General features: G+C 35.3%; 2 protein-coding genes and 1 pseudogene across 2 annotated transcripts; 2 read left to right on the top strand and 1 right to left on the bottom strand.

The window, feature by feature from the left end:
- The first annotated feature begins 608 nt into the window (after positions 1 to 608).
- On the top strand, positions 609 to 4,445 carry LOC145040055 (pyrophosphate-energized membrane proton pump 2-like; annotated as a pseudogene).
- Positions 4,446 to 6,176: 1,731 nt separating this feature from the next.
- Positions 6,177 to 7,366, bottom strand: CHLM (magnesium-protoporphyrin IX methyltransferase). The gene is made up of 2 exons (XM_078991087.1): positions 6,738 to 7,366; positions 6,177 to 6,648 (listed from the first exon to the last, which is right to left on the bottom strand). Exons 1-2 carry the CDS (start codon positions 7,278 to 7,280, stop codon positions 6,256 to 6,258), a joined length of 936 nt encoding a protein of 311 aa, XP_078847213.1. The 5' UTR covers positions 7,281 to 7,366; the 3' UTR covers positions 6,177 to 6,255.
- Positions 7,367 to 8,262: 896 nt separating this feature from the next.
- Positions 8,263 to 8,925, top strand: LOC145040054 (uncharacterized). The gene is made up of 2 exons (XM_078988043.1): positions 8,263 to 8,584; positions 8,660 to 8,925. The coding sequence occupies exons 1-2, from the start codon at positions 8,263 to 8,265 to the stop codon at positions 8,923 to 8,925; spliced, it is 588 nt and encodes a 195-aa protein (XP_078844169.1).
- Positions 8,926 to 21,400: the final 12,475 nt, after the last annotated feature.

Genomic DNA, 21,400 nt, shown 5'->3' with positions numbered 1-21,400 from the left:
TATAGGATGGTTGATTTGCATTTTATCAATATACTCTTCATGTTTATTTTCTTTTGATATTTTTTCTTCTCATGGAGAACAAGAGGTTCTTAAATCCTAACTCTTCCTTTATACCTGCAACAAATGGCACCATAATTGTGGGGCAACTGAGTAAACTTCGGCCACTGCATCTCCTTTATGCTCGATAGAGAAAAACACAAACTCATTTCTATGGCTACTAACCTCAAATTCTTCTCCTACATTTAACTATATAGATGGATCTCTTCTTCACTTATATATTTCAGGTACACCATGCCCAAGAGTAGTAACCTACTTTTTTAATATATTTTTAAAACAATAATTGTTTTAAGTAAAATTAGTGTTAAGACTTTTGTATTTGTTATCTTTAATATATTTTAAAAACAATAATTGCTTTGACTAATTTCATGTGGGTTTTGTGGATTGGTTTTGATTTAGGTGTTTATGATGACCATTTGGTATAATTGTGTTGGCTTTTGTAGGATACTTTTCAATCTTCCACCTGACTTCTTTCTATAGCTCCCTTCTTATCTTCATTTAGATGTTAGTCATGTTCTCCATTGTTTCCGATATTTGCAGGTTCTAGATGAATGAAACCCCCACCCACATGGTAAATCATTATTTTTTGTGCTATTTGGTGTTTAAATTGTATACATTTATCAGGTTCATATATTTTAAGTTTAATTAGAATTCTGATATATATTAAATTATCTTATTTTTAGCTTTTTAGGCTATGAAATGAAGTTTTCCCTTAAACACATTCAGTTTTTTGGTTTTGACACTACATGCATGAGAAGATGTTCCTTTAAGAATGTAAGACATCCAATATCCTCCCAGGTAAATGGAAAACCTTAGCAATTTGTAATGATAATTACATTGATAAGGTCTATGTAAATTTGTGTTCGACGCCTTAAATGAATAAAAGAAATATGAAAGGAATCATAAAGCAGCACATAAAGATAAAATTAATGATTGGGACATAAAAAGGGTATTTTGGTCATTTTCTATTTAAAAGCATTAATGGATTTTTTTTTTAACCTTGATTATAAAACAACGGATTTCAAATAAATGAAAGAATTAATGAGATTGTTAAGATGAGTTAGCAGGTAAAAATGGCAAAACACTTTTTATTTTTATTTTTTCAGTAATTAGTATAACATCTTGGTTGCAATAGTAGAACAAATAAATGAAAGTGGGTTGGTATTGTTTGCATTTAATACAAAGTTTGGGTATTTATATGTATTTTTCAGCCTGAAAGTGTTTGAGAGATCATTGATATTTTGGATACAGCTGGGAACACCACAAAAGCAACCACGAAAGGGTTTGTCATTGGATTTGCTGCACTTGCATCTTTTCTTTTTGTTCAGTCCGCATATGGATGAGGTGGCATCATTTGCTCGGGTCTCATTTGCACATGTAGTCTTTTCATGCTGCTTTAACTTCAAAATCTTATCTTAATATATGTAATTATAATATGAGAGAGGTTTGTTATAGGTTGACATTGCTATTCCAGAAGTATTTGTGGGTAGGTTATTGGGGCTCATGCTTATCTTCCTTTACAGTGCATGGGCATGTGTTGCGGTTGATAGGACTGCCTAGGAGGTTGTCAATGAAGTAAGAAGACAGTTTATTGAGAGGCCATGCATCATGGTAGGTCCCATTCCCATTTCTTTTAACATCCTATAATGATTATGTTGTTATGTTATGTTATATAATTTAATAGGAGTACAAGGACAAACCGATTACAGGAGATGTCTTGCAATTGTGGCTGCTGCATCTCTGAAAGAGATGATAAAGCCTGGAACCTTAGCGGTTATATCACCTATATTTATTAGTGTGTTATAATGTAACAACCGTGTTTCTAGGCTAAGCATCAATATGATGATATAATAGTTAGGGTCAACAATTATAACCTATTTGATGTAATAAAGAAAATTTATATGAATATTATGTGTTTCATGCTTATTATAATATAATAAAATAGAAAAAAATCAGCCGAATCGTCTTTAAATCGTAAAATAAGTGCGTCAAAACATATATATTATTAAATATTTAGAAAGTACACGTCTTTCCGATCTCGAAAATATAAATTTTGTAGACATTCGACTCCATATGAATTAGATATGATTTTTATAAAATATAAAAGTCAGTCGCACACAAGGAATGTGTAACGTAAAAAACTACGAAGAGAACGGTTGACTTTTAGCTAATATGACCAAAATGAAAATCATAGTACTCCTTAAAATAGGAATTTTGAGAAAAGCAATGCTAAAAACGGAGTCCGTACGAGAGAGTTATGATTTTAGCAAAATAATTTAACTTTATTAAAAATAGGGACAAAAATATAAATTCAAAACTAGCCAACGGAGTCTAAACGAAAGTTGTAGATATTCTCGATAGCTACACGTGGATATAAAGAACATCAAAAACGGAGTTCGTATGAACAAGTTATAATTTTTAATAGCATATTTACGTATTAAAATAAAGTATAAATCATATATATGTATAGATATATATACATATGTATATATCATTAGAAAGGTATTAACGATGCACTCGTTATAAGACTAGTGTTGAGTACTTTCGACATTAGTTTAGTACAAATATCATTAAATCTATTTAAAATAGTTTTATAAATGAGTGTTTACTCATTTAAGTAAATATAGAGGATAGTTTTTGAAAGTTCAATTACTATAAATAAGAGCCTCTAGCCTCTCATATTTTTTTGCACCATTCTCTTGATTTAAGAGTATTTTTCTTCTTATCCCCCGAGCATTTCGGTCCCTCGTGATTCGACTTGTCTTTCTATAGTTTTTAGGATAGTAAGGTGAGCGCTGAAGCGCTACAAGAATCTTTCTTAGAAAGATTCAGCGAAGAAGCTCTGCCCCTATATAGCCTGACTCCTAGCTAAAACTCTCTTGTAAGTAAGTTACGCTTACCCTACTTTAAATATGGCTTATATATAAAATTATTATTTTAATTATGAACTTATAATAAATATTTGGACTATTATTATGACTTGTACAAGTGTCGTTATAGTATCTTTTTAACTACTCGCGGTACGGAGAATCTGGTTTGAAGGGTCGCATAGGGTTGTTGGATTTCAGAAATGCTATATGTTAAAATCGTTCTGCCCTCCGGTGTTTTATGTCTATCCCATGTCTGTACATAGTGGTTGGAAAATATTGTTTAAACGCTTATATAATAATAATAATGCTAAGACTAAAAGTTAGTCACGGTAAATATTAGACTAAAGTCTAGTGGTAATAATACTAGGTTTCGTCGAATGAAATTATATTGTTAAAAGCGAAGCGTTGACCGAGTTTGGAATCATCACTTTAACAAGTGAGTGCATAGTTACTTTCATCTTACACATAGATATGAAGTATTTTATATAAATTATGTGCTATGGGTGCATATTATCTGTTTACTTGATATTTATGCTAGATGAACATTTTTATACAAGTTTTAAATGATTTAAACTATATATGTATCTTATATCTACAAAAATGTCTAGGTAAAACATGGGTAGATGAAATAGACGATGTGCGATAAAATGATGAGAGGCATTGATGTTTACGATGATCCAGCCATCTAGCGGAGTATTGATGACGACCACAGACTATTCTAGATAGTCCAGTGGAACGCTAGCAGGCTCGAAACCTGTAGGTGTTTGTGAATGATGTGTTCACCGGTGTACTCCATCCCCCTCATGGTTGCCTTACGGAAACTTATTGTTGAGGAACCCCCTTAGTAGTAGTGTTCATCCCGATGATGATCCTTAGACTAGGTCCCTTATGATAGGTGTTTTAGGTACATAAAATGAGAATAACGGGAACGGGTAATTGGGTTGATTGATGTGATAAAACTAATAAACTATTTATTATGGGTTGAAAACCTTATGTGCTCATCAGGCTCCCAAGCCCGACCCACTCAGTTTCTTGTATTAGAGGTAGTGGTACAAGAGCATAGTTAGATGACTTGATGAGGGATTATGTATTATAGGCCAGTAAATATAAATAAATGTTGTAAATCTTATAATTTTTTATTTATGCTTTTGATCTGTATCGAACATGACATCCCGAGTTTTAATATAATGAAATATATTTCTTCGGAAATGCTTTGAAAAATCTTTATCATATTTTCTTTTGAGAACAAATTCCGCAACACTTTTCTTTAAAATGTTACTTTGATTTTCAAACAAAGCATAAACAAATCGGTATTCTCTGGTTGTGAAATGAGGATGTCACACGTAACTTGTATCTTTATTTTATATATAACTATTATACAAAAATATATATCTCCTATAACTTTTTTATTTTTTATGAAGGGATTATGTTTCGAATATTAGGTTACTATACAGGGGACCGCTAGGGGCAAAAATAGTGGCATCCATGTTAATATTTTCCTTTCGGTTTAGGCTTTAGGAAAAGGGCAGTCCTTGATGGCAATGATGCGGAGTACTCTAAACAACGTGGCCCAATGAGTCAACCGGTAAGAAAACCCCTCTTCGTGTCTTTTTTAGTCTTTCGTTGTGGTTTTCACATTGTAGACCCTCAAAATCAATTTCATGCAAGTGTTCGAATCTTTGTCCACCTTCAAATTTATCAGGTAATTCACCTTAAAATATTCATTTTTTATTACAAAATCAACCATAATATTATTTATAAATTTATGTAGAATATACTAATCTGATCATATTACCTCTGGTCTCACCTATCGTGGCTTTTTTGAAGAACTTTTGCTACTCTTCAAGGTCGACTGCTTTAAGAAAAAAAATATATATTTGTAGAATTTTTTGATCGAGTCATAAATGATTAGAAATGTGCGAACAAATAGCATATTGGCATGTATTTATACATACAAAGGGTCACCGGGTATGACTATCTAAAGTTGAAATTCAGGCAACAGATTTGGGGTTTGTAAATTTTATTATTTAAAACATTCTTTTGTAGTCATAGATTAAATTGGTTGACTTTGGTTTAGTGGATACAAGTCGATTAACATTGGCACCCATTTTTTCGTTTTACACAACATTCAATGGGTTTTAAAGTATTTTTAGTTTAAATTTTTATGTTTATCTTCTTTTCTTTGTGCAAGTATTTTGCTAAAGGAGTGGAGAAAATAAGATGTTGTCGTAAACTTATCAACAAAAATACATTGTTATTTCATGCATTTAACCTATTTTGCTTGCTTTGTTTGTTTGTAATATTAGATGAGTAGGTGGATTTTACTGACCCATGTGAACTGAATAATTGTTGCACTTAAATAATTAACCTTGATTTTGTTGTGTGGTCGGTTTGTTTTTCTATGTATTATCTTAAAAACTATTATGGTGCAGTCTTTATATTCACTCCAAATTACTACGTAATCCTTTCTATCAATAACAATCACGAAATAGCAAAAATGATCGGAGTTGTCCAAATTCATACCCCGCAAAGCGGGGTTCCTCGTCTAGTTTCAAATGACAATACAAGTGTTAAGCCGGTCATTGTGAAATTGGTGATCATTTGTTTAAAATAAATAGTTATTTTATGGCAAATTATAAACTATTAAGCGACAGCGAGTTAGATTTTTCTTTTTCTCTTTTATATCTTATTTGTAAGCATATATTTGAAATTAAGCCACATTGTGATTACTACGTCCGCTTGTCAAAAACCCAAGTTAGTATTATTTGAATGGAATATTGATAACATTTAGGTCTTTTGTATAAACAAGTTGAGGGCATTTATGTCTTTTTCATAAGCAAGAGATCAAGAGCTGGTTTTGTCCGCCCTAGTTCCATCTTTTCGTATGTCCTACCGACATTTCCAAGTCTATTGACAACACATTACAAGTTTACATCTATCGTATCATATCATGTCATCTCATATCATTTCATATTCTACTTGTTCAGTGTATAACACGTAAAACATGAAAATAAAGTAAAAGATAGCATTTCTACTACACATCCATCATCAATTATGCGAGCAATTAGTAAAATGAAATAACATAAAATCTCACTATGAATGAATATAAACATAAAGATTCATGCTCTTTTCACTGCAAATCCTAGAGTTGTTGCATAAGGATATCCTCATTCCTCAATCATCTACACTAATGTACATTGTGTTAAACAATACATGAACAAAACGAGGGCAGATTACAAAACACGGAGCTATCAAAATAACTTGCAATTTCATTTTCAATTTTCAAGGTTGAGTTCATAATCATCATAACTGAGTACCTCTTTTCATACTAAGCAGGAACAGCTTCAACAATCCTTGAAAAATAAAACTGTGTGGTAGTGAGGCCCCTCTTTCTTATTTTCCACCCAACTTTTTGCAATGCACGCTCTATATCAGCTTCGGAATGAAGATATGCTCTTGTTGCCTTTGAAGGTCCTGGAAAAAGCTCTCCGATTCTCTTCAGAAGATCATAATACAATGTTTTGGGTGCAAAACTGAGTATTAATCGGTTTTCTGCAAGTGATGCAAGGTGTGCAATCATCCCATCTGCCTTGTTTTGTGGGTAATGGATTAATACATCCAGACATACTACTGTATCATACTTCCCATTTAAGCTTTCCAAATCACTCACTTCAAATTTGGGCATCTGTAGATCATCTTTACCCTGTAATTCTCCTGTTGCCTAGACGAGGATTTACTATTTAGTATCAGTTATCAATCAAGGAGGAGATAAGATGAAGTGAAAAGGGAGGGGTGAAGTGATCAATTAACCTTTTTCTGAGCTTCCGAAACCATGGAAGATGAAATATCACTAGCTGAAACAATGGCGCCTTCTTTGGCTAACGGGATAGAGAGCAATCCGGTACCACATCCTGCATCGCAGACAGTAACGCCTCGTAGCGAACCTTCATCTGTCAACATTTTCATCACATTTTCCACAGTCTTCGCGTGTCCAATTCGTATATCTAATTGAACCTTATTCACATCATCGGTGTCTCCGTATATCTTCTTCCACCTCTGAAACCCGTCGTTAGTGAAATACTCCCTCACGACTTCCTTATCACCACCGCCAACCTCCTCCGCCTGTAACTGCCGGCGCTTCTCTGGGTCCGCGAGTGAAATTGCGGCGGCGATTGCTGCGACTGAGCCGCCTCCGATGACGGCCAGTGTTGTTCCGTCAAATGTGTCGGCTCCTAGTGCGGATACAGTTAGGGTTCTTCGATTGTTTAGTTTGTAGGATTTAGGATTAGGATTGGAGAATTGGGTGGTGGTGAAAGAGACATTGTGGGAGAAAAGGGCGGAGGAGTACGCCATTTTTGTAACTCCGATAGACCGGCGGGAGAATTGAGTCAACGTGAAGACTGAAGTGTTGGATGTGTGGGTGAGTTGATAACGCAATCGGCAATCCATAAACAAAGGATAGGATAGGCCACTCGGTGACGTGGACTCCTTGACTTGTCGAAAAATAAAAAATGTTAACGTGTAATATTTGGTGAAATATGTATTTTTTTTTTTAATTTCTTACTTATCTCTAAAAAAAATACTTTTATTTTTGTACATTGACATTTATTGGTTTGAAGATGAACGGTTTGAGATTTTACATGTGGAAACTCCAGGAATCAAACAAAAAATACAATTATATCAAATGGATTCATTATGTTTTACCAAATGAATAACATATAAGACCTTGCGGTATATATTTCACGAAGCAATCTATGGTCTAGCTGGCCACAAAAAAATTTCGTGCACACCACCCCGACATTCCGTGGTCGGGCGTGGTTGTGCTCTTCCGTGCTCACGACGACGAAATCAAACGGAGAACATGATTGATTGTGGGTTTATTTGGCCGTTGAACGGCTATTTTGACCTTTTTTTTTCAAACTCAATTCACTATATAAATAAACCTTCTATTTTCACTAAAACTTACACCTCATTCTAATCTTCATTCTCTACAACCAAAAAACACATATACATGGATTCCACAAGACATATTGAATTTCTACAAACTTTTAACTCTGATGACGACGTAGAATTCGTCGACACATTTTTCAACGTTGTGCAACACATTCACGATCAAGAAAGTTCGAATGCAGCTCGTACAAGGGCGGTCGTCAATCGTGATCGCCAAGCCGCACACGACTTATTGGTACGTGACTACTTTGTCGATAATTATCTTTATAATGACGACTCCTTCGAACGTCGTTTTCGTTTGAATAAGGCTATATTTTTACGTATTAGTAATGCTTTAGAATCTCGTTATGATTTTTTCAAATAAAAACCTGACGCTAGATGAACAATGGGTTTTAGTAGTATACAAAAATGTGCGGCTGCTCTTAGGTATTTGGGATACGGTATAGCATTCGATGCTTTTGACGAATACTTGAAAGTATCTGAGAGGACCGCCGTTGAATGTGTAGATTGGTTTTCTGCATGTGTTTATGAGGTTTTTCACAAAGAATATTTGCGCAAACCTACTCAACGTGATATTGAGAGATTATACTCGGCTCATGAAGAGAGGCATGGATTTCCGGGTATGCTTGGCAGTCTAGATTGTACGCATGTGGCTTGGGAAAAATGTCCAACTGCATGGCGTGGTCAGTTCACTCGAGGAGATATAGGTGAACCAACTATCATCCTGGTTGCTATTGCATCTCAAGATTTATGGATATAGCATGCCTTTTTTGGAGTAGCAGGGTCTAACAACGATCTTAATGTTCTTGGCCAGTCTTCACTTTTTAACGATATTTGGACCGGCAAAGCACCTGATATGACGTTCACGGTGAACGGGCACGCATACAAATACGGTTACTACCTTGGTGATGGGATATACCCGGATTATTCTACATTGATGAAGGCATACTCGGTTCCTCAAAGTGAAAAGGCAAAGTTTTTTACAAAAAAACAGGAATCGGCGAGAAAGGATATCGAGAGGGTATTTGGAGTCCTTAAGCAGATGTGACATGTAGTGAAATATGCTACACGACTTTGGGATAAAGAGAGAATTAAACAAATGGTCCTAGCATGTATTATAATGCATAATATGATTATCGAAGATGAAGGTCGAGCGATTTGCACGTATGATCCGAACGACGTTGTCGTTCCAATTGAGGAGTTCGTACCGGGAACGAATGCGTTTTTAAAGCGAGTTGTTGAAATTCATAACAGTGAAACGTGTTTCAATCTTCGAGAAGATGTCGCAGAACATTTGTACTAACATAGCATGAACGACGATTAGGTTTTTTATATGTATGTTTATTTGTTTATTTAATTAATGTAATTTTTTTTTTCTAAATTAACTAAGTAATATAATTTGAAGTTGTAATTTTATTTTTATAATTAATGAAACACTAGTTTAAAAAAAATGAATGCTTTTTAATTATAAAAAATGTAATTTTATTGTATTTTTGAATTAAAAATAAATAAAAATAATGATGTGGAGTGGTGTGTTAGTGGTATGTATCTCATGTTAGTGGTAAATGATTGTGGTGTTGATGTGACACCCATTACATATGTGGTATGTGGTATGTATAACGGATGGCCTAAGTATCCGTTTAGATTATAAATTCTATCCGACCTTAAAATGAGATGATATATTTATATTGAATATTAAAAAGGAGACTAAATTAATAAGAAATTACTCATAATAATATGATATTGAAAATGGTGATTTATAAAGAGGGGTGTTTAGTTGTTTTAAAAAAGGATTAAATATATTTTTTCAATTTTTACTATGTGTTTAAAACAAAAATAAACACATTTATTGGTTATAATTTGTGTGATTAAACTAAATTAAATACGTTTTTTTGGTTATAATTTGTGTGATTAATCTGAGTTACATAACGAAGAACAGTACAGTTTGTAAGTATAAAGTCACATCAATAATCATAATGGTAACAATTTGATAATATATTTATATTTCCGATATTATTCTATTATTTTATGTTATGTTTTGATGATAAAACAAAAGGTGCTTAATATGCTATCAATTATTATTTTAGAGATATTGTAAGTTGTTGGAGCGAAATGAAGCAAAAAGGTGGAACACGAAGTTTGAATGCAAAGATACAAGAGCATGCTTAAAACTAAAAAGCGAATACACTTCATTACTAAACATGACGTGTCCCGGACGGGAATGACTCAGAGGGCACGTGACAAACCACTTAGCCGCGACGAGAATTATACCTTATTTTGACGCGTTTTTCTACTGGAGTCTATAAAAAGATGTGAAAATTGAAAGATCTTAATTTATGCCAAGATATATTGTGAAAATTGAAAGATCTTAATTTATGCCAAGATATATTATAGAATGATATTACTGGATAATGTATCCTAAAGTGTGATACTAACGACAACTTGATATAAATGTATTATTTATAGGTATTTGATTCTTAATAAATAAATATATGCCTTGTAATTAATCGAAAATTATTTATTTCATTTAATATCAATTTTCAATATTAAGTATCATAATATATCATAAGATATGATTCATTATGTCATGTACATCTTTTTAGACTAAAATGACTTTTGTATTTCAACTAATTGGATGAGGGTTTTAACCTATAAAAGCATGAGAGATTTTAGAATATATATATATATATATATATATATATATATATATATATATATATATATATATATATATATATATCTTTTATTCATTAAAGCCTAGCATCCATGGAGGACAGTGAAGACTTGCTTTTGATTAATTTATTCAACACGACATACTCTTAGAAAGCATAACTAGTTGATTTGATGAATCATGGGTCTTAAAGGTTAAGACTCATGTGATAAAGGCATAAAGTTAAGAGCATATAAACTAGTTATCTTTCTTCCTTCCTTGACTAAGCCAAAACCACAAAATTTGGTGCTTCTCATCTTTATATTCTCTTTAGTTTTGTCTCTTAAAGGGTTAAGAACATAAATATGAAGATGATACTTGAATACTCTCTTTTAAGGCAAACCAGTTTCTTTGTCTTTAAGAGATTAAGAGATTATTTTATTACAAGAAGAAGATTAGCATCTTATCAATATGGAGAATTATTGGTGTTTCTAACCAACGTGGAGTTCTATTATACATTCTTCATCAAATTTCAATCACCCATGAGAATCAAAGTCTTCAAAGGTTGTAAACGTTTTCCTTCTTATGGTTGTGTTTTAATATTTCTAAGATTTGCAAAATGATCATTGGTGGGTTAAAATGGTTTTAATTTATTCAAATTCGAAAATGTTTTCATTGCTAATTACGTCGAATTTTTCACTATAATTAGGCTGTTTTGAATAAAAACCCAACAATCGGTATCAGAGCCATTTTTGCAAGCTTGGTTAGATTATTTGATAAGTTGATATTATCTTTGTTTTTGGAAAACATTGATGGTTTCTTTTTGCAAGAGAATTTATACATATTTTCTATGACAACTTTAAAATATTTATAATTGTTATTTTTATGACTTGAAGTTTACATGCATCATTTTAGTCTGCATAACTAGCCATGAACCCTTGTGTTGTTGCATGTGTTGTAACGACCCAAAAATATAGTCCAAAATTTTCATTTTTAATTTAAGTAAAACAATATTCCAAATCATCAACCATACATCCCAAATAAAACAAATGTATCAAATATTATAAAATCAGAGTGAAAAATCAAGTGCGGAATCCATATGGTGTATGCAATGCAGTCATCCTGAGCTCTTCCCCTTGGGGCCTGAAACATAAACTGGAAATCGTAAGCGTAAAGCTTACTGAGCTCCCCAAATTACCCCATACCATACATAAAAAAATCACATACTGGGCCCCCGCCCTACATTGTGCCCGGCCCGGCATCGAGCCTCGCCTAGTTTATAGATTTGTTATCCTCAGGCTTCGCCTGTCACTGGGTGTAACATCCCAAAAATACACTCCGAAAATTTCTTTTAAAAATCATTAATAAAACTATAATTATCAAATCATATCACTCATAAACAAAAGTCGTTATATCAAATCAGAGTATCATCTCAAAACATGTTCTTTTTATCAGAGTAAGACATCCTATGCTAAAACTTCTTGGTGTGTGCCATGCAGTCATCCTTAGTTCGTCCCTCCGCTCCTCGAAGTACCTGAAACCAAGACTGAAAACCATAAGCACGAAGCTTAATGAGCTCCCCAATGTACCACATATCATACACATAAGCATGTATACTGGGCCCATGCTCGCTGCATCGGGACTTGTCCGGCATCGGACTTGCTCTGGTATCGGGCCACGCCTGGCATTGAGCCCCGCTCAGTATACATATGTTTCTACTAGGCCCTGCCTGTCTCCGGGCCCCGCCCGCTATACACATACAAACATATAATCATAATCAAACTAATACATAACAAGCAAACACAACACTATAACTGTTGGTCTCAAGGCCCCACCTATATTGGGCTCCGCCCCTACTGTAACGCCCGTAGATCCGGGCTAGTCAATTAGAGACGTTAAGCGTCAAAAATGACTTTTTTATGGAAGATTATTTTGAAGGAATAATCTTAAATAAGTTATAGTATATGTTACAAGGATTCCGTACATATAAAGAACGCCAAAATCCGAGTAATAACGAAGAAGTTATGACCTGTCGAAGTTTCGCGATAGAACCGGCACGACGCTGAATGACGTAAAAAGTGAATTTACGTTAGAGTGATATTTAGCCTTAGCGATCTAAACGAAAGTCGTAGAGTTCGTTAAACCATGAGCGTGCATAAAAAGAACGCCCAAATCTGACTTCGTATGAGGAAGTTATGATTTTTTGAAGTTTCGACTTAGCGGTATGCAACCCGAATGCTCGATTTGAGACCGAGAAGTTTTTAGCCGAAACAATCTAAATGAGAATCGAATATCTCCTTAATTGTAGTAAAACGATAAAAAGATATGCGAAAACGGACGTCGGATAAAGAAGTTATGATTTTATAACGGAGTTTTCCTGTCCCGGCCTACTAAAAATAAATAATAAAAATAAAATCAAAATTAGCCAACGGAGTCTAAACGAAAGTTGTAGAGCGTAGTCTCACCTACGCGGGGATATAAAGAACGTCGAAAATGAAGTTCGTATGAGGAAGATATGAATTTTTGAAGTTTATTAAATATTTTCGATATTTAATTTAATTATAAATTAACCGATATTATCCATGGGGGGAGTCAGCGATCTGATCCACGTTACGCCCAGCGTAAATGGTCTTCTAGCCCCCTATAAAATGGTGCCGAGGGCAACCGACTTCTTTGCTCATTTCTTCCCGTTTTCTCGCGTTTTTGCATCGTTTTTCGTGCAAGAAACATCCCGAAGCCCCGGTATCATTCCCGAGCCCCGAAGCAAGTCCTGAGGCCTCGAAGATCCCGAGAAGTGCGATTCCCGAGCCGAAGCTCTGCCCGCCAGGAGCCCGGTTTTTGTGAAGATCTTCCAGATCTACCGAAGAATACTACTTCTACAAGTCGTAGTGCTGTCCGATCATCTTCTAATCAAGTGAGTGTGTGGTTACTTTCTTCTAACGCATAATTATTAAGTATTTAGTATAAAATACGTGTTATGTGTATATTTTGTTGTTATATGCGTGAATGTATATTCACTTTCTTCTATCTCATAGATCTGATTTACTCTCTATGAAATACGTGTTATGTGGGTATGCCTCATCTGTTATGTGGAATAGGTATTGAATGAGAATGTTATACAGGTTTTAAACTATGTATAAAAATATATATTTTTATCTACTAATATGTTGGGTAGAACATGGGTAGATAGTTGATGTGTGATAAACAGATGAGAGGCCCCGATGTTGTTGTTGTTGATCTAGTTATTAAGCGAGTATGGATTAGACCAAGAGGTTAGTTTTAGATCCGGGAGTATGGATCAGGTAAAGAGATAAAACTTGTTATTAGTCCGGGAGTATGGATTAAGACTAAGTTAATTGTCCCTAGTCTGGGAGTATGGATTGGGTACAGTTATTGATCCGGGAGTATGGATCAGATCAGGATTAGGGTATAGTTAATTGTCCTTATTCCGGGAGTATGGATTGGGTACAATTATTGATCCAGGAGTATGGATCAGATCAGGAGGTTAGTTTTAGATCCGTGAGTATGGATCAGGTAGTTTTAGATTTGTGAGTATGGATCATGTGAAAAAGGTTAGTTTTAGATCCGTGAGTATGGATCGGTGAAGAGGATAGTTTTAGATCCGTGAGTAGGGATCGGGTAAAGAGGAAAATTTTAGATACGAGAGTTTAGATCGTGTCGTTGTGAGGATCGATGGGGTGGGATAAGAGTTGCCTTTATATGGTGAAATTGTACAAGTTTGAATGTTCTATATTTATAAATATATGATATAACATTGTGGGATGAAAACCCTATATGCTCACCAGGCTCCCAAGCCTGACCCACTCAGTTTTCTTTGTATCACAGGTATTAATACAAAGACATATTTCACAAAGAGATTTAAAGGAGATATAAATCAATTGTGTAATTAAATGTAAGTTCTGTTTATGCTTATATGTCTGTATCGGAACATGACATCCCGAGGTTTTATTATTAAATGAAAATACATTCTCTTCGAGAAATGTTTTGATAAGTATTTATCATATCTTGTTTTGGGAACAAATTCCGCAACTGTTTTCTTTAAAAGAGTACTCTGATTTTAAAAACAAGCATAAACAAATCGGTCTTTTCTGGCCGTGAAAATGGGGATGTCACACCTACTCTGCTACTATAATGAGATATGGAACCCCGTCCACTCTCAGCTAGTGATGAGATACGGTCCCCCACCCACACTCACCTCCCTACCAGAAACATACAAGTATTACAAAGACAACAGGTATAACTAAACATGCATTCCTTCGTCGGGCCCTGCTCGGCATCAGACTAAAGTCCGGAAATCTTAGACCTTCCTCGGGCTTGCCCTGGCATTGGACCAAAGTCTGGAACACATATCACATATACTACGTCGGGCTAACCCTGGCATCGGATCTAAATCTTGTATACACTAACATACATAAATCGGCCGACATCAGTGCCTTCGACCCATTCCTACTGGAGAAGACTCACCTCACAAACTGACTGTAGAACCCTACGGATAACCCCTCGCTGCTAGCTGGCAGATCCCCGAACTGCTGATCTCTCGACTCCCCGAGCTACCATTATCCAAAAATAACAATCAGTTCAAACCAATAATTTTACTTAGGGTAGAATGACCATTTTACCCCTGCTCTAACTTGGACCATACCCAAGGCCCAATTCCATCTAATATTTCTAAGTCCACTAATGGCCTATTTTGCTAAATTAGGCCCAATCCCTCTAATGGGCCTTATCCTAAGCCCAAACATATTCTTGTCCCAATTTATCTGACTTCTAATGGCCCACTTGTAACCCCCCAATTGTTAGGTATCATTATGTTTTAACTTAAATTTCATGTTTTAAGACTTACTCGACGAGTTGATGCTATGACTCGTCGAGTAGAAGCGAGTTGGGACACATCATTTAATGAGTTGACTTGATGATTCGGGTAAAGGGCTCGACGAGTAGGAGCTGGCAGATGAAACCCTAAATTTCAGGGTTTTTGCACCCTATATATTGGACCATTAGCGCCTCCCACCGTCCCTTGTCACCCCCCCCCCCCATGAGAGCCAGAAACCCTAATTTCGTGTGTGTGAGCTTTGTGAGTGTTTTGGGGCTTTGGGTAGTGATTTAGTGAAGGAAACTTGTAGATCAAGAGGCTTGCATCAAGGAAATTCGTGTAAATCTTGAATCCATCTCAGTTTGGGGCACGTTTTGGAGGTAATCAGGTGTTACTTTGATCTATTTCTTCTTAAAACCTCTCATGGATGGAGTTAGGGCTTTCTTTAGCATATTCATGAAGGAAGTGTGGTGTATGAGCTAGATCTGAAGTTGAAACTTCAGATCTGGACCTCCCTTGGGTCCTAAGTTCATAAAGTTCCTTGTATGGCTATGAAAGAACCCTCCCTTATGAATAAAGGATAATTTCAAGCTTGATTTCAGATTTTGAGGCATGCAAATACGTAAAGGTAGCAACTTTACGTTGCTAATACACTTTAGGGACCTAGATCTACTATTTGGAATGAAAGAACAGTTATGTATCCTTTGATCATGGGAATAACCGTATGGACTCAGTGACTCTGGGAGATGACTCGGCGAGTCGAGTAGGGTTTTGTCTGAATTGGTCCCGTGTGGACTCGGTGGGTCTGGGAGATGAATCGGTGAGTCAGTTTGGGTTTTCAAGCTCTGAGTCGCGTAATGACTCGGCGAGTTGGGTTGGGTAATTCTTAAAATAGTATGGACTCAGTGAGGGGAAAATTGCACTCAGCAATAATACAACATGGACTGTTGACCATTAACCAATGACTTTGACTTTGTTTGGGAATTGTCTTATGTTTTTCGTGGTTATTTTGGTAATTTTAGTATTTATTAGTGGGTCACTCATGGGTACAGGCGAGGATGTTGGATCTATATCTAGAAGAGTGAGCAGTATTATCCCGAGACACTAGCGAGGTGAGTTATCCTCACTATGTCAAAAGGGTCTAAGGCACTAAGGCCGACCCTTTAGGTTGATATACTGATTTGAGTAGGATGCATTTGATTATGATCTATTAGTTCGATATCAGGATAGACATGATGTTGTTATGCTACGATGATAGAGTAATATGTTGCTGACCTGGTTAGGTCGGTATTCCAGTAAATGAGATTGCTATGATTGATGATCTGTGAGGTATTTATACTTGATATATGTGCTAGGATATGTTATTTATGTGTACATGGTTATTGGGTTGGTGGGGGTTGAGGCGGTCCTCCTTTGTGCTGAAGGCCAACATACCCGATGAGCGGTCCGGAAGGGCTGTGAGCCTGTTTGACGACCCAGTCACACCGAAGGCTTGGAATAGATTTAGATAGACTGTAGGCCTTACAAGGCGGTCCATTAAGGAGGCCCATTATGCATGTTGTGATTATGTGTTATTGATATGGTATTAACAGTTTGGTATTAGTATTTTGGGGGTAACTCACTAAGCTCTCGAGCTTACAGTTTTCAGTTTATTGTCTCAGGTACATCAGGAGATCATGGCAAGACAAAGGCGTAACCGTACCGCTCCTCATCCTTATGATTTTTTTTCAGGGACACTCTAATGAATAATATTTTGAAAACAATTTGTATCACACTATTTGGTTTTTAATGGTTGGAAAAGTTTGAATTTGGCTTAAATTTTTAGATGTTACACCACTAAGGCCCAAAGAAATTAAGTCCAATGCATGGCCCAATCCAAGGCCCAATAACGCAAAACCCACTCTGATTGAGTACGCGGGGCGTACTCAACTATACGCAGGGCGTATTAGGCTTGTGACATGTACGTTGCGCGTACCAGCTTGTACGCCCAACGTACTGTTGGATTAGTGTCTAAGTCCATAACTATTTTGGTATGTACTTGACCCGATGGTGCATGGTCCTTTTGGGTTGCCTTCACCAAAGCAACTTGATAGGATGAATTATAGAGAGTAAGGATTAAATATGATTTATTAATATATTATGGGAATAATATATTAAAGGAGAAATCATATTGTTTAATTAATATTAGTCAATAATTAATTGGTAATTAGTTTTGTGACTAAAAGAGATTAATTAAACTTAAGGGACTGGAATTGTAACTATAGGATAATTGCAATTTGGGCCATGGATTGCCTTGTATTAAGGGATGGACGAATTCTAATGGGAAACCCATAAGGAAATCGTCCATGGGCTTGATAAAAGGAGTCTATGGGTTGCTTAGGGCTTAAGCATCCAAATTAGGGTTTCCTTGTTAGATAACCCTAATAGCCCAACTATATAAAGACCCCTTAAGGCTCAAAAACGTGGCTAAGCTTCTTGTAAGGGTTTACACACGTTTTTGGCAGCCTCCAACCTTTCTCCTCTTCATCCTCTTGCTTATGGTGTTTGTGAACCATTAGAGGAGTGACACTTGTGACTCTAAGCCTTCCAAAGTCAATACAAGGAGATTTGGGATTGTTATTGCTACATAACAATCAAGGTATGATCTTAAACCTAATTACATGTTAATATGATTACTTGTATGCTAGAATTAGGGTTTATAGTCTTGGATTCAAAGCATGTACAATAGAGAAACCTAGATCCGAGCATTAGGGTTTGTATGAGCACATAGGATGTCTTATGACCAAAACCCATCAGTGGTATCAAAGCCTAGATTGGTTTCAATTGTATTGATGCATTGTATAACTAGAAAATTCGATTTTTTGGATTCTGGAGGCTGGACTCGCCGAGTCCATGCCTGACTCGACGAGTCAACTCGTCAGATAATGCTTATCTCGGGATTTCTTGCTGTTTTTGCATATGGATAGTTACCTTATCATGTTAGATCAATATAAATCCGATTTTATGATATATATGACTATATTCTTGATCTAATTAAAGATAATTATCAATTAATAAGATAATTGTTTCCTTATAAGATAATTGATTAATTATTTTGAGTAAATTGATAAACTGTTTTGCAAGAAATCATTAAACAAATCAAATATGGATAATTATGTAATTAAATGTTAGTTTAGATTATTTGTTATTTGATCCTTGTTGTTATAATAAAGTTTCATAATTTCCCCTTTAGGTTTTATAGTTTAAATTTGAACCCAAAAAGTTTTGAAGTTTTGAAATTTAAATAGTTAAAACCCTAGTGTTTTGAAAAAGGTTTCAAAACTTGCCCTCAAGTTTTGGAATTTAAAAGTTGATTAAAGGTTTAATTAGAAATGTTAAATTCTAAAACCCTAGTAATGTTTTGAAAAGTTCAAATCACACCCTTCTGGTTTTATTAATTAATTAAGGAGTATAATTAAAAGAGATTTAATAAATCCATAAAAGTTTAGGTTAACCATTTAATTGAATTAAAAGTGTAATTGTTAAAGTTAACCACATAGTATTTTAAAAGTATAAAATGCACCCTATACTATATATAATATTAAAAGTCTAACATTATATATATATGTATGAGTAAAAGTCAGTCTTACCGTTAGTAGGCCTCATTCACGAAGCTGGTCTATAAGGGGTGTTTAAGGAAATTACCTATAAAATGGCGATTGAATGGGTATCCACTCTTACCCACCGCACTCTTGACTAGTGGAGGGTCGTTAGCCGAACGGGTAGGATAGGACGAAACCTTCCATTATAAGTATAATGAAATACAAAGTAACTAAATGTTTTTCAAATTCCCAATCTTAGTTACTTAGGCAAAAGTGAATTGATGCAATTCCATGAAATTACACTTTGTGCCCTTGCGAAGACGTTAGTGGAGCGTGTGTGGTTTACCGGCACACTAAATGGTTCTAAGTAAAGGTAGCAAAGGGTGACTCAATGTTTGTCATGGTTCGGTGGAGCGTGTGTGGTTTACCGGTACATTGAATAGGTGATTGTAACATGTGAGGGCACCATGTAGTTTGCATGGTTATTCACACCCGCTTTGTGATCCTCGGCATCCCAGTCACAAACAAGAGGGGCATATCGAGATTTAAACATGCCATTGAAATGTTCAATGAATCTCAAAGGATCTAGGAGTTTTCATAGATTTAAAACTTAAATTTCTTTTTCGTTTTTCATGGTGGAAATTAGTGAATCGTCATTCACTTACCTTCAAATGTTCTGCAATTTGGGTTACGCCATCCCTCTCCCGAGTTGTAGGATATTGTGTTGGGTCCTAGCCTTGGAATTTCATTTGGGTGATTTACCAGGGACTCAATCAATCAACTAACTTGAATTCGTTTTTCTCCCGATGTCAAAGTTCGACAACTATGGTCTTCTCAAATCCCGTGGAACAAGCATTCCACATGAAGATGATATTCCACGATTCGATCGAGGAACAAAAAATCATGCTTCACTTCCTCCTCCTCCTCCAATTATTCTCCCTAACCCACAAGATTGTAAAATTGAAAGGTTCAATATCACTCAAGCCCTTTTGGCAAGTAAACATAAAGAGGGCAAGTCGGTGTGTGCACACGTCTTAGGGATGAAGTCACACATTGATAGATTAAGAATGATGGGATCCGCTGTCGGTGAAGCGATGGCTGTTGATTAGGTTCTTCAGTCACTTCCTAACTCGTATAGTGAGTTCGTAAGAGAGTACTGTATGATGAACCACGACGTGACACTTATAGATCTCACCTACATGCTTATTGCTGCTGAATCAACAATGGTTTGGCGCAATAGAAAAGCAAAGTTGATTGGTGAATCTGCCTTCAAGACCTCTATGGATATAGACAATGGCAATGAAAGACATGCAATGATCGAAAAGTTGATCATAAGAGAAAGGCGATGTCTGAAGTAGTTCCATGTGTTGTTCCAAAAGAGTCAATTTGCTTTTATTTCCAAAAGAAGGGGCATTGGAGACGAAGTTGCCCTATTTACCTAAGAGATCTAAGAGATGGGAGAGTCAAAAGTATGACTACACTTTAGGTAAAATCCACTATCTAACTCCGTTAAGTTCCTATTCATTGATTCTTAATACATAATGTGATAAGATTACATTTGAATGTTTTGCAAGATCGGTGAAAAGAAAGGAAGCTTGATAAGAGAGCAAGATGAATCTAATCACAAGAGATGGATCTCGATCTCATGGACTTGAAGATTGGATTTTGAGCTTAGATAGTTATGATAGAGTTGTTAGAAATTTTCTTTTACATAGTTTTCAATAGATTTTGCACTGTAAGGACAAATGTTTTTCCGCTGCTTTTTATAAATAAAATAAATTTTGTTTACTTTCTTGCAATGAAATCGTTATGTGAAAATTGATGTTTGCATATTTCTACAACGAATGGATATGATTCTTAGTTATGTTATTTATGGAAATGTCGAGAATTTACCAAATAGGGAGAGTTTCTCATCGCCCAAGTTTCAATTGGACAGAAACTTGGAATCATGCAACGTGGATGCACGATGAATGAGAAATTACGTATTTGGAAATTAGACTAACTCATTGACAAAGTGTCAAGTGAAGGACTAGGAGATCGAGTACACAAAGTTGTGTGTTGATCAAGTTCACCATAAGAGTAACAAAGATATTCGTCATGATTTACTAAAGGCTTAGTAAATATGATTACACTTACAAGATTAAGTGTAATTCTGAATTGATTAAAGAGTTTAGATCAATAGTAGAACGAATAAGAAGAATCAAGTAGGCAGAAAGATAAGAGTTTCTCCATTCTAAGAAGAAAGGGAGAGTAGCTTTTATACTTTATGATAGGTCTTAATGATTAAGAACCATATCTCAATTGATCCTCTAAGTGAGTCTTGGTACAATTGTATGTCCAAGAAGAGGAATCAAAGATTGAAGAAATGGTCAAATCAAGAAGTCAATCATACTTCGTTCCAAAACAAGTCTTAAAGTCAAGATTGTGACATTGAGTGAATAGTATTAAGAAGGTTTAT

Source organism: Lactuca saligna, chromosome 4 (assembly GCF_052625555.1).
Source record: "Lactuca saligna cultivar CGN05327 chromosome 4, ASM5262555v1, whole genome shotgun sequence".
NCBI lineage: Eukaryota > Viridiplantae > Streptophyta > Magnoliopsida > Asterales > Asteraceae > Lactuca > Lactuca saligna.
This window is presented reverse-complemented; position numbering and strand designations above follow the sequence as displayed.